The following is a 15,088-nucleotide window of genomic DNA, read 5'->3' as shown; positions in this document are numbered from 1 at the left end:
GGTTTTTTAATGATGTGTAATTAATGGATGACTAATGCCATAAAAATGTTTTTGCATTATACTTGTTGCATAAGAACAATCCCTGTCATTTGTCTATTTAGGAGTTAACGCAAAGTCTCTAAATGAATAAAAAATAAAAGTGTTGACCACATTATTCATAGGGCTTTAACATTGCTCTTATTAATCTAAAGATGGGAAAAAATAGGCTGCATATTCAAAACAAAATATACAATGGGTATTCACATTTTCACATCACATTTTCAAAAACAAAATATGTTGCAGTATTGGAAGATCACATCATAATGGTATTCACATTTTCATAGCATACTAGTTTCTTTGATGCAAAGTGCTAGTTTTTTTGTTCTCAAAATTAAAAAGAAATCACAAAAGGCACTTGGAATAGTTTTAACCAGTCGAGAGAGTAAACAAATATAAAAGGGAGTGGATTTTAAAAACAAAAGAATAAAGTTGACAGGCCCTCACTGCATTGGTTCTTGCAAAATTTTTAAAACAACAAACATGCAGAAGAATGCAGCATCACCCACTTTGATAAAGCCATCTTTATGGTCTCGCAGATGCACTGCTTCCTCCAATGGCTGGTGGAAACCAAACATTTCTTTTTTTTTCTTGTTCATTGGGTTTGCTTTTGTCTTCCAATTTTCTCTCCATCCCTTCATTGTTGAACACAAATGGTCTTGTTGGGAAATGCTTCCTTCCCTAGCTTTTGCAGAGGAGTTGTTTTTTATGTCCCATTGTGGGCAATTTTTTCATTTTTAATCTTCCATCTCCAGCTAATGTCGTGGGAGTGGTTTGATCAGTGTTTTGACATGCCTACAATTTTCAAAAAAAAGATGTGTTTCATCGGAAAAATGATGCGCAACGATGAAATATTTTAAAAAATATATCTATGTTACTTGTGTAGTTGCTTGACATCCACTTGTTATAGGATTCTGTCTATTAGGTGGTGTGCTGGGGATGACCTGAGGAGGTTGTCTTGTTGGTAAATGCTTCCTTTCTTGGCTTTTGGAGATTTTTTTCTCCTCCCCTTATGGGCAATTTTTGCATATTTAATCTTTCATCTCCAGCTACTATTGTGGGGGTGGTCTGGTCAAAGCTTTGACTTACCTATAATTTTCTGAGAAAAAAGTGTGTCATTAGAAATCTGGTACACATCAATGAAAGATTTAGCAAATGCATGTGCCAGTGGTGCATCTGCCTAATGGCCACTTGTTGTAGGCCTCTAGCTATCATGTGCTTGACTGGGGATGACCTAGGGAGGTAAGTGAATGGTAAGATTTAAAAAAAAAAATACTAAACCAAATTGATGCTCTAATTGCATTAACTTAGACGCAGTTTTTGCATCCGATGCAAAAATTCCTATGGTAGTAATGAGGGTGCTTGTTATGTAGGATTGCCATATTCCTCTATCGTAATTGTAGATCTTCCAAAAATGTTGGCATGAGTAAGTATGTTACTCACCTGCAAATAAATTTCATGACAAAAAATAAATTATATGAACAATTGTGCATATTTTGCTAGTGTAATCATATACTTGTGCCATTTGTTCATCCATAGCAGCCTCTATAAAATGATCCTCAAGCACCTAAGGATGAATTATTTCCATGGGGTCCATATGATTTCCAGCACCGAGTTACAAAATAGATAATATTTTTTTTGGTTAGAAACAAAGTGAAAAAAAAAAACTAAAGTTGTGATTATACTTCTTAATTATGTTCTACTCTAGTTGTTTTGTGCTTCTGCCCCTATAGGTGTTACATAATCTCATCAGCTAACATGAAAGGATGAAATGATAAACAAATAATAATTTGAAAATCAATCTACTCACCTGTAGGCTATGATATTTCTTGTTGTGTCCAATAGCTCCACAAACACTGCACCTCTTATTGTAGTCTTTCCTGCTAAATTCTTCCTCCTCATTGGTATCTTGGCCCTATTCTTGTTTGCTAGTTCTGGGGGTATCATTGGATCTTGTTTAATCTTGGGCCAATAGTTGAAGGCTTTTGTTGGGTTTAGTATATGGTTATAGGTTGCCAAGAAGGTGCTAACCCTATAGCAGTCATCTAGGTAATCTTCAGGGGTTTTTTTTAATAAAGTATTGATATTACATGGCAACAAGGGATACTTGTTAGTTGCCACTTCCTACATGTGCAAGACCTATCCATAAAGTCACAATAAATTGCCCATCTAAACATACAACCTAGTACTTGTCACCACTTGACCAGGTTGTCTTGCATAACCTAGCTAAGCTGTTTGGCCTTCTCTAATTTATTAATAATCTTAGGACAATGCTGCATGGTGCATTTATTCATTGAGTCTCTTTTCTTTTGGATTCTAATCCTCAACTGTGTCCTAATCATCTCATTAAGACTAACTATACCTTTGGTCCTAGCTTCAAGTATTTGACTTTTAAAGCATTCACATAAATTATTAAGCAACACGTCACATTTAAATTCTGATTTGAAGTTTGACCTGCACTAATGGACAGGGTTAATATTCTTCATGAAATTGAAGGCTTCCGCAGACTTATCCTTGAGTGCTTCCATTGTCAAGTTAAATGCAGAGATATAACTACACCTAACACAGGCCCATAACTGGTCCTTATGGCGTTTACCTTGAAATTTTTTTCTAAAGTTTGTATGTATATGTCTCACACATAATCTATGTTCACTATTAGGGAATATTTCTTTGATTGCATTTATAAGGCCCTATGGGGTAATTTTGTGTTTTTAAGAAATATCCATTCACTAGCACACATTCACAGAACAAAGTACATAAAAAAAAAGAAAAAAATAGAGTAAGAGACCACACAAAAAAACTGATACCACAGCCAACAGATAACTGCTTAAGACAGTACATGGAAGATAGGATGACTCAAAGAAAAAACTTACCTTCAAGACAACCCAATGATGAGAGTTTCTTACTTCCAGATCTTCAGCCAATAATTCTAGAAACCAAACCCAATTCTAGTAGTTCTCTTTGTCCACCACTGCCCATTCTATTGGATAGATGCAATCATTTGAATATATGCCAACGGCTGTAAGTAGCTGACTTAAATAATACCCCTTCAAGAAACAGCCATCCACAAATATAACCTACCTATAACCCTCTAGGAATCCTACTTTTAGTAGGGATAAGCACACATACATTGCTCCAAACACACCCTCATTGCATCTAAATTTGATTGTGGAACGAAAGTGTGTTCTGAGCAATTCCAACCTATAATCATATATCCTACTCATATTTGTGTGCTCATCCCCATCAAACATTCTAATCCGTGATAATTATGTATAAAAGAAACAACAACGAAACAATGTTAACGAACACCCTATTGTATGTCACTTATAAAAAATGTGAATACAACTAAGTAAAATGGATTGTGTTCTTATCCTTCAGCATTGGTGAAGCCCACAGGTAAAATGAACAAACTTTTCTATAATGTGCCTTACATCTGACCTTACTATTTGGCCTGAAGTTCATCACAACCATATTTTTGATCCGATAAGTTTTCATTGCTTGCTTGAATTGTGCAAAACTCCTACACTTTATACCTATTTTAAACTGAGGGTCCTTCATATCTATCTCTTCTCTGAATTTAGAATACCCGGGCTTGGCAAGATTTATCACATCTTCATCAGTTGAAGACGTGACTAAAGTTCATTAGATACAGCATAGTCAGTTTGGACCTCTTGCTCATCATCATCTACTCATCTCCCAATTTCCTCAAGGACATCTGTCTCATACACATGTGCAAATATGGGGCATGAAACTGTATTTAGAGTCATGAATATCACTATCTACATTAGTTCCATGCCCCATATTTGTTTGTCCATCTCCCTCATTGCCCACATGTTCTTCAGTATCTTCAACTGCATGTAATTTATCCTCCTGCACACCTGCATTGCCCAAAAGTTCTTCAAGATCTTCATCTATAAACTATTCCAAAACTTCATCTACATCATATTCTTCATCAACATTTACTGTATCCACATAGTGTCCTACATTTACAAGACTTCTTGAATTGTTCTCACCACTAGGGCCATCCATCTTAATTACCTTCACATAAATACTTGTAATCCTACTTTGGCCCATACTTGAAGCCATGCTAATGGCATCTGAGTCTGTTTAAATTTTTGTCATGCTTACTACTTCACTCTCACTTTCATTCCACCAAAAACTAGAACAATCTAGATGAATATTAAATCACTGGCCATATGTAAAGTCTCTAATCTAGATATAAAATCAGCATCACAGAAGTCTAAAAAACCTGTCGTCATATACCCACTCCAATTTTAAACATTATGCATCATATAGTACATTTGAATTGTGAAATAATCAGCAATGGGCACTGGACAAAAAATAATGCAAAGGGAGTTCAAAAATTATTATTGAGTCATCATAGCCTAATTACCCTAATATGGGTACACATCTAACAATAAAACACAACATCTAATGGACAAACAGTCAAGCATGCCCATTAAGAAATAATGTTCTTCTAAAAGTAATGACAACTTTAATCTGTGGGAGTCCATCATCCCTAACTTTTAACCAGATCACAACCCATCAAGAAATAATGTACTTTTAATCACTACAAATTTACTTCACAAAGCATGTTCATTAGGTCATCTATAGAAATTAGTTGAATCACAAAAAAACATCATATGTGTCAATAAATCTTCTTAAAAATTTTGAACAACTTTGACGAGTGCAATAAAAACATCACATTTCAACTGGAAATAAACAACATACAACAACCACTGAGAGGATCATTAAGAATGCACTCACAGACAATAATTAACAATGTACAAATTCATACAATACACAAATTCATACAATGACCCCAACAAAATAACACGTACAATAAGTGGCAATTCATCTGAACCCTGATATTAGTAACACAATGTAGACATTAACTCCAACAATTCCAAAACTTTCATCTCATTTCCATATTACAGAATAATGTAAGAAAAACATGATAAAATGGCTGACAATATTATGGAGCTTCATCTTGTGTACTTCTTATATGCCGATCGCTTACCATGGTGTACAAAGATGGTTGCTGCCACCCACCCTAACTACACACATCAACAAATGCAGACCTTGACTCCCTTCTTCTTCCTCTCCTTACTTCCCCGCTGGTAGAGAAAAAGCTCTCTGGTGATCACAAAAGTTTTGCCTTTTGATGTTTATCGAATAATCGGGTGAAAATTGGGGATGATGGACCCTCACATAGAAAGGGAAAGCACAATGACTGTGAAACTAATGGCGATGATGATTTGGCTCAAGTAAGGTTGTGGTGTTTCATCTTTTGCGAGTACATAGACTAGATTGGTGGTTTGAGCTTGGTTGTTGGTCAATGTTTACATCGAGACTGTTTGCATGTGTTGAGTCGGACTTTGACTCACGTGGTGGCATGCTAGCATGTGCTCACCTCAAGGAGAGATCCGATGAGTGAATTGCTTGATTGATCTCTTTGGGGTCACCTAATTTGTGAGCCGGGAGCAATTCGGACCCGACAAGACCCAGTTGGGCCATAGGCAGGCCACACGTGGGCTGCGGGCCCTGTGCGTGGGTGCAATGCACCCCTGCGGGCGACGAGTGCCCGCACAACCCCCCGCAAGGCGCACCCAGCATTTATGAAGGCCCTCCTGGCCTTTCTTTTAGCCAGTTTTCCCTTTCCCTCCACTTGTTCCTCTCTTCCTCCATCTCCTTCCTCTCTTCTTGGGCTTATTTTGGAGCATGAAGAGGAGGTTTCTAACCTTGCTTTTGTAAATTTTGAACCTTGAATCCATCCTTTGCTCAAGGCAATTCCCTCTTTCCTTCTCCTTTGTTGGATGGTTAAATTTAGAAGTTAGATTGAGAGGTTAACTTTGGTTCTCCTTCTTGTTTATCATTAGCCCTTGTCATTCCAACTTTGAAGCTTAAATTTCATCCTTGGTGATCATTGAATCTTTGAGGTAAATTCATTCTTTTTGTTCTTCCTTGTTAATAAAGAATGAGCAACCTTCGAGTTGGTTTAGTTGTTGAATTCTTGTTCTTCATGTTGCTATCCCTTGGAGGAGTTGATGATTTGATTTAGATTGTGGTTGCTCACTTGATTGGTTGTATCCTTGATCCTTGGATTATTATGATTCGTTGTTACTGTAGCTCCAACAAACCTTGGGTGATTCTTTGAATTCTGTGGTTTAGTTTGAAGCTCAAGACCTTAGGTATTCTTTAGTAACTTGAGAAGCAAGTTTTGAGAAAACCCTAGAGTAGTTTGAGGGTTGCATGTTAGTGCAGCCTAGGGTTTCTTTTGTTTTGTTTGGTGTGATTTGTTTAATTCTTGTCTTGCTTGTTTGTGGGTTTTGGCTAGGAGGTGAGAGCTTGCCTCGAGGTGAGGAGTTAGCGCAGGATTAGTGCATACGGGAGTTTTATTTTGCCAAAGTTGTGAATGGGTTTTGTTGTTGCGCATTTCTAAATAGAATATGATTCCAATGCCTATTTTATTTGAGTTGAGATTTATTCATGGTTTTATCATTCTTAATCCGAAATGTTGATCGTTTTGAGAAGAACTTCCTTGTTGCCAATTTATATCGGAAACCCCTGTTATTTGTTGAGAATGTTCATGTTTCATGATTAATTTGAAAATGAACTTCTAACTTATTGATTCATACTGAAAAGGTTGATGATCGATTGAAAATGTGTTGTTTATACTTGTATTTGAGTTGAGTTAATTTGTAAAGCTTTGATTATTCTGTCATGCTTCTAGCATGGATGATTATGAAAGGACATGGGTTCCTAATATTTGATTATTGTCCTGGCTATGGAATCCATGTTATTATACTTGTATTGCTTTGTTTTTATAGTGGTATCCTATTGCAGTAGGTGGTACCCATGGCCAGCCTATTGAGGTGCCATGTAGACCAGCTGATCTTTGTTCAACCAATTCAGGAAGAGGTGTAGGACCATGATTGGACGGTCATCAGGTAACTAGAGGCACCATATGGTGAACCGATGGGTCAACATAAAGAACATGAGTACCTTGATGGCTCTGAACTTAGCAGTAGCCAGGGCGAAGGTTTAAAGGGATTTCTTGACCATTATGAGTTTGTTGGTGATGCAAATTGGATACGTTTGCAAAGTTTATGTTTTATGCAATTTGAACCTTGAATTGTGATCTTTTGTATTGCTATTTGGTTTGTATTTTTGTAGGGAGAGAGAGAGAGAGAGAGAGAGAGAGAGAGGAGGGACAAAGCCTAGTTGTCACTTTTAGGAAGACAATCTCTCACAAATTTGATTTGACGATAAGCATTATATTTTATGGATTTTGAGACTCGTATTTTATATGTTGTTACATATATTATTATGTTCAAAGAGTCTTGTCAAAAATCTATACTTTGGCTTTAATTATCGGAGTTTATTACTTTGTTTCTATTGGGTGTTGCTATTGGAAATTTGTAAATTCTGGAAACACTTTGTCGTGATTTTGTATTCTATCTAGTTATGTGCTAAACCACTCATTGAGTAACTTAGGTTGCTCATCCACTCTCTTCCCCCCTTTTTAGATTTTAGGTTACATTGGCGATGTAGCATGGTGGAGTGCTGGGCATGGCTTGTAGTAGTTCATCTTCCTTCATCTATGGATTTGTGTATTTGTATCTCTGAGCATACTTGCATTCTATAACATTCGTAGATTCATAGGTCAACTTAGTTGTATGATGTCTTGTTTAACTTTTGATTTCAGTTTATTCTGTTGTTGAGTATGTAGCTTCCCCTGTGTATATTTGAACTCTGTAGCTTTGGATATATCTATTTGTGGATTCTGTATAGGATTGTGAGAATTCAGGCTTGTCAGCCTTGCGGTAACTAGAGGGTTGAGGGGTGGGTATCCGTCCTCGGGCTGTCCCGTCCTGAGGCCCGCGGGTCGAGGCGTAACAAAGGTAACATTGCATCGGGCTGATGTGTCATCTCCAACTGGGATGGAAAATTCTTCAATATAATGTGATGTAGCATCTCCGGCTGTCATGTTAGTTGAAATTGGACGAAAATCCATGAGTGACACCCCGGTGAAAAGAAATCAATATGTAATGACTAAAAATATACAAATTGAAACACAATAATCAAACTGAAAATTATCCAAACACAGTGACCTAAAAAATTTATCCCCTTGATCTTCATGAAACTAGAAAGGATTAGAACCATTAATGACCCAAAAATTTTGAGCAACTTTGCTCATTTAGCCTCCTCCATTCTATTTACACTCATAAAAATATTGTAAGTGTTGTTGATTAGCTGTTATGTAAAATAAAATAGCCAAAATGAATAGATTTGTATCTCAACAAATTTATATAATTTTTTTCAAAAGAAAGGTTTTCATATTTTAAGAGTTAAAACTAACCAAGATATAAATTTAAGCAAATGTGCACGAATTATCACAAAAAACTTTAAGCGGAGGTGAACTTTGAAGGATACACATTGAAGATTGTGTCACAACCTATAAGAGATTTTTATTTTGAAGAATATAAGGTATTATTAATTACTATTTCTAATTTATTTTGAAAAATATAAGGATACACATTGAAATATTTTTGCCTTATGCAGAAGAACTTGATTTAGGATTCCTCATTAGAGGCACAAGTAAAAGAGGCTTGGGTTTTGAAAACCTCACGACAATATAGTGATTTTTTTAGGGATACAAGGGATGCAACAAAGAAGCTAGAGTATCTAACTTAGGAGGAGTACAAACATTGGAAAGATATTTGGGATAAATCTGATTTTAAAAATAAACAAGAGATTAATTCTAATAATCGATCGACATAGTGTTACTGGGCCATCATGCCATACAAGAGGATCAATATCTCAAGATGAGCATGGAAAGAAGCTTGTAACTATAAATATAAGATTGTAAATGTATTGAGATGGTTTTCTTTTTTCTTTTTTTTTTCTTTTGCAAATTCTTCCATTACATGTTGCCTAAGAATTTTGATATTAATCTACATACATAGAGTGATTTATATTTTTTATTGATATAAGAATCTAAATTGGGCCGAAAACCCACTCACATGATGGGGAAAATTTGGTGTATCTAAAGTTAAAAACAATCGATATAGGCATTTTTAATACCCATGACATTTTAATGTAAGTTGTTTATGTTCCTTTCTATAAATCTACATCATTAAAATTTATCTTTGATGTAGGATAAGATGTTGAGCTTGAAACCACATGCATCTTTTACAAAATCTAGATCATGAAACTCAAAGTCTACTTCTGTAGATGAATTGGCCCTTTATATTGAAGTTGTTAGTGGAGAGAGAAAAAAAAAGGTCTATGGTTTTGACTCTCAAGAATCTTCCAAATATGGGTGTTCTAATTCAAATGTCAATATCTCAACTGTAGCATCTCCTACTGTGCAAAATAATGAAGATTTACAAAATGAGTTAGCATCTATGCATAGTCAACTATAAATCCAAGAGGAGTGCATCAGCAATAGCTTCAAGCAAATTAAAAAGAGATGGCTAAATTGAGTAGATTGTTACAATTATATCTATCTCAAAAGAATGCACCTTCTCAATTTAGTCATGGAGATAGCACAAGATCAGAGGATGTTGAAGGTCAAGATGAAGGTGTTGATCCTATTTTGCCTAGTTAGCTTTTTGTTATTCTTATGTTGACTTTTTCATTGTATTTGTTGCTTGTTTGTGATAGTTTACTTTTGAGTTCTACCACTTACCACTTATGTGTTATCTATGTGTGCTAGCACTTATTTACAATATGAATTGTGTTACTTGTGTAATATCTTTGTTAAGTTATAATATATTTTTTGGTACTTGATAGTGATATCTTATAATTATTATTTTTTAGCACATTATATTGAGATGTTGATTATATAAAATAAATGATTTAATATAGCCTTTTCCATTATAAATTTTAATATAAATTTCAAAGAAATAAATAAAATTTTATTTTATATTAGCAAGGGAGTACCTAAGGAATAATCAAATTTTTAAATTTTATTACTCAAGGATCACCCATAAAATAATCCCCAAGTATATTTAACAAGGGATTACTAAGAGAATTATTCATTGTTGTTGCATTCAAATACTTATAAATTACCCAGGGAATAATCCCTAGGAAATATTACACAAGGATTACAAAGGGATTTAACATTTCAATTTTTGAAAATTTAGCAACGGATAACTCGGGAAAAATGGCTTGCTAAATTTACCCAAAAATTGTTGAGGAACATTTATGTAGTAAATTCCTCGTCTATTAAGAATTAATTAAAAGATAAGTTGCTCAAGGAATTCATTATTTACCTAGGGAATAATTCGTTGCTATTAGCAAGGGATTATAAAATCTATGGGAAATTATTACCCATGAGGCTTTTACTTAGAGATGCTAATCCCTAGGAAATTCCTCGCCAAATAGTATTGCTTAGGGATTTTAGCATTTACCTAGGGAGTTTTCTCTAGCTAATATATATATATATATATATATATATATATATATATATATATATATATATATATATATATATATATATATATATATATATATATATTGTAGTACAAGAGAAAACAATCCAATGCTATGATTGAGTTTAACCCATATAAAATTCCTTTGGGGAAATTTTGCTAAACTATCCCATGGTTTGCTTTTTATCAATTTGGGACTTGTAGTTTGATCAATTATAACATTTTAGTACTTTCAGTCTAAATCATTTGCAAAAAAAAGTGCAAAAATACTTAACTCCGTTAAGTTAAACCTAAATTTACCTTTTTGCCCTTATTTACATTATTAAACTACATACTACTTTAAAACCATTCAAATCTACTTATAATTATAACTTAAATGGTTTTTAAATACTATGCAAATAAACCTGAATGATAGTTAAATGGTTTTTAAATACTATACAAATAAACATGGATGATTATTATTAGTACATGTTTAGTACTATAAACAAGGGTAAAAAAGTCAATTCTAGTCTATTTTATGTCACATCAGTAAGAATTAACTGATTTAATTAAGCGTTTTGATACTTTTATTTTTTTTGCAAACGTTTAAACTACAAATACTAAAGTGCTACAATTGAAACCACAAGTTAGTTTGGCAAAATTTTTCTGATTCATTTTTAATTTTAGGCACATGTGGTAAAATCATGTGCGACTCAACATAATTAAAGGCGTAAACCCCAACTTTAAAATGGATATCTAACTTATTTAATAAAAACTAAATTTTATTTAAATTTATTATTTCAAAAATAAATTGAGAGGGTATAGAATTAATTAAACATTAAATTAAAATAATTAATATTTTAATTTATTATTTTTAATTTTAAAAATTAAATGATTTAATTTTTTTATAATAAACTATAATTATAATTACAATAATAAAATATTAAAAAAATTTAGGGTAAACAATTTAAATAGGCCTTTTACTTTTTTATATTTTTATTTTGGTCACCTAATTTTAAAAATTACGATTTTGTTCTCTATATTTAATTTTTATTACAATAAAACCACTCAAATTTACGGTGTTAATAGTGATTATATGCGGTTTACAATAAGATCATCTTTAGAGGTCTACATGACTTATAAAACAACAAGCCACGTATGATCACCATTAACACTGCAAGTCTAGATGAGTTTATTATAAGAAAAAATAAATATAAAACATAATAACAATAATAATAATAATTTTTTTAAACAAATTGACCAAAATTGAAGTGTCAGAAGATAATAAAAAAAATTTAGGTTATTTACCTACAGTTTTAACGCTTTCAATTTGATGATACGGTGTCAAAAGCTGAGATTCTGAAGTGACTGGCTGACTGCTGTAGTCACCTCAGGCTGAGCCGCCCTGGGCACAATTGACAGGATTCGCACAGTGAGCTCAGCACTTTCGCAATTGGCAGCACTAGTCTCATAAGCACTTATCTCATTCAATTTGCCGCCCACGTTTGCTAACCAAGATATTTTCCCAGATGGTCATGGTAGGAACTACATACTACATTCTATATTTTCCCAGTTTGGAGTTTCTCGGCCCTCGGGTGAGGGACTTTGAGATGTCTCGGTCTTCTGAGGAGACGCGTGATCCTGGCTCTGGCTAGTTACCTTTCTGTCTCTCTTTAGGGGGTCTGCTTGCCTTTTTTTTTTGTACTTTTGTTGTTGCTCCTCACCACACCTAGTGATAGTTGAACTCTATATCTTCCTTTTTTATTAATGCATTGTGGTTCATTCACCTTTTCATTATTTTAGGTTTTTTTTTAAAAAAAAAATATCCACGGATGTATTCATTCAAGCTTATTTATCCAAGATAAAATTACACTAATGGCCATATTAAATATATTGTTGGATAAAGGAGTTGAAAATAATAAATTCATTTGATTTATAAATCAAAATGAGTATTTTTTTTTTTTTTTTGGCTTGCTCAAACTAAACAATGACCGATATTTTAACAATAAGTAAATAACAATGCTTTTAATTTTTTAAAAAACCTTGGGCATTTCAATATTTACATAAACATAGTCTACAACATTAAAAACATAAATATATATATATATAACTTAATATTATTTTATTGATGCGTTGAAATTAGCGTGAATTCCTCATATGACTTCAGCACTTACGCTATACACAAGAACACCAAAGACCAAAGGCGTGGATGCCATGTATCGACTTTCGACAGCAGTGACGTCAAAGGACTAAGTTTCTCAGATTTATAAAGGGACCCACATAGGCCCTATAAATTCATTGATTCAAGGCCCTAGAGCAACACTGCACCAGCTTCGCATACATTGCACTGAAGACATTTCCAAGAATTGAAGACAATGATCCCAAGGGTGAAGCTGGGAACACAGGGATTGGAGGTGCTTGTCCTACCATACCATTGTTCATTTCCTTTGAAGCTCTCTGTTCTTACTTTAATTTCTCTATGTAATTAAGAATATGTTTAACTGTAGTAATTGTTATGCAAGCAGGTGTCGAAGTTGGGGTTTGGATGCATGGGTCTCAGTTGGGCTTACAATTCACCAGTGCCAGAAGAGCAAGGGATTGGCATCATTAAGCATGCATTCAACCAAGGGATCACCTTCTTTGACACCTCTGACATTTATGGACCTCATACTAATGAGATCTTGGTTGGCAAGGCAAGTGCCGATGGTTTTGCATTTTCTTAATTGTATTTCTAGTAAATGATTCATTATTTAAAGGATAAAAGTACTGAGGAATGGTGATACTTGCAGGCATTGAAGGAGTTGCCTAGAGAGAAGATCCAATTGGCAACTAAGTTCGGCGTTGAAAGATCGAGTAGAGATGGTGCCATGGTGGTGAATGGGAGACCAGAGTATGTGAGGGCTTGTTGTGAAGCCAGTCTCAAGAGACTCCAAGTTGACTATATTGATTTGTATTATCAGCATAGGATTGATCAAACTGTTCCTATTGAAGAAACTGTGAGACTCTGTTTTCTTATATATATATATATATATATATATATATCAAGAACAAGAATAACTCATCATCATATATGTTTTCATAATGATGTTTGCATAGATCGGAGAATTGAAAAAATTGGTGGCAGAAGGGAAAGTGAAGTACATTGGCTTATCAGAAGCCAGCCCTGATACAATCAGGCGTGCTCATGCGGTGCATCCTATTTCTGCAGTTCAGATGGAATGGTCCTTGTGGGCTCGTGATATTGAACAAGAGATTATCCCACTTTGCAGGTCAAATTTAAGTTCAAATTAAAGGTTTCTCTTTCTCTCAATATTGTTTGAGATTTGTAACATGAATTTCTCTTCATAAAATATCTGCAGAGAGCTTGGAATTGGAATAGTACCATACAGTCCACTTGGCCGGGGATTTTTTGGTGGCAAAGGAGTTGTAGAAAGACTTTCTGAAAATACATTCTTGGTATGTATATATGTATACATAAGTAATCTCTGATTCATGGGAAAGAATTTGGTTTATTCAGTTTAAATGTATTAGTATGTTCCTTTTATACTATTGTTTAAGTTAGTATCATTATTGTCGGATATGTTAGGATGTTAACAGTATGTTAACCCTTATCCTTATATTAGAGCATTATTTTTTATATTCCAGTTCTAGCATATATGAGCATTCTCTCTTGTGACTTCTATAGTTCTTATTCTCTTTTTGCATTAACCTAATTTATATTTTCTATTCTTAATATGTAAGTGCAGTTTGTATTCTCTGTTCTTTGCAATAGTTTTCATTATCAAATAAATATTTGTCAATAAATTTTTAGGCTTCGCATCCAAGGTTCGTTGGTGAGAACTTGGAGAGGAACAAAAGCACTGTATGTGAGAGTTGAGAATTTGGCTAAGAAACATGAATGCAGCACTGCTCAACTAGCTCTGTCTTGGGTTCTCCATCAAGGGGATGATGTTGTTCCAATCCCCTGGTAAGCATTTGATGAATTTCTAATATGAATATTTCTTATTCATAACTTTTATTCTTTCATGTTTCATATGATATCAGGAACAACCAAAATCAAGAACCTGGACAGTAACATTGGTGCTTTGCAAGTGAAGTCGACGAGAGGAGGACAAAAAAGAACTTTCTGATTCTGTATCACAAGAAGAGGTGGCAGGTTCCATATCTTTTTCTGAAAGTTCTGAAAAATTCAGCTGGAAATATGCAAACACACCACTTCCCAAATTAGCTTGAGATTCCATCAATTTCTTGACTTTTATGAAATCTTAGTTTGGATAATGTAATAAAAGGTGGTTGGTTATCTGAGACCATCTCTCTACATATGAATGACACTTGAATGTTTTGATGGTTAGAGGTGATTAAACTGTATCATGAGATGAAGGCATTTTGTATCAGATTAATTGGACTGCATTTTGAATAAATGGATTATCATTATGTTGATGGATTGATTAAATGCTGATAGGAAAAAATTAGTTGAAATGGTACTTGTGAGAGAAGCAGTTGGTCGCTTCCAGTTTAAATATTATTCCTTCTCTTTGTGAGTGTAAATTTGTTGGTAGAGATATTTTATATTCTCAATATTTTGTTGTTTAACGGATCTTTTTGACATCTTTTGATTTTTTTCAAAGCTTGCA

General features: G+C 34.0%; 1 protein-coding gene across 2 annotated transcripts in view; it reads left to right on the top strand.

Moving 5' to 3' along the window:
- The first annotated feature begins 12,788 nt into the window (after positions 1–12,788).
- The window catches only part of LOC120278152 (probable aldo-keto reductase 1), a 37,523-nt gene continuing 35,223 nt past the window's right edge, over positions 12,789–15,088 (top strand). The window contains exons 1-6 of one of the 2 annotated variants that reach the window (XM_039285072.1): positions 12,789–12,868; positions 12,980–13,147; positions 13,244–13,450; positions 13,551–13,723; positions 13,814–13,910; positions 14,266–14,412. In XM_039285072.1, the coding sequence (XP_039141006.1) occupies positions 12,830–12,868; positions 12,980–13,147; positions 13,244–13,450; positions 13,551–13,723; positions 13,814–13,910; positions 14,266–14,331 (750 nt within the window). In that variant the 5' untranslated portion in view covers positions 12,789–12,829 and the 3' untranslated portion in view covers positions 14,332–14,412. Of the gene's footprint in view, positions 12,869–12,979; positions 13,148–13,243; positions 13,451–13,550; positions 13,724–13,813; positions 13,911–14,265; positions 14,413–15,088 lie in introns of those variants that run through there. The other variant, XM_039285071.1, reaches the window with a different exon arrangement.

Source organism: Dioscorea cayenensis, chromosome 15 (genome assembly GCF_009730915.1).
Source record: "Dioscorea cayenensis subsp. rotundata cultivar TDr96_F1 chromosome 15, TDr96_F1_v2_PseudoChromosome.rev07_lg8_w22 25.fasta, whole genome shotgun sequence".
Classification (NCBI taxonomy): Eukaryota; Viridiplantae; Streptophyta; class Magnoliopsida; order Dioscoreales; family Dioscoreaceae; genus Dioscorea; species Dioscorea cayenensis.
Note: the sequence above shows the minus strand (reverse complement) of the source record. Positions and strands in the feature narration are given on the sequence as shown.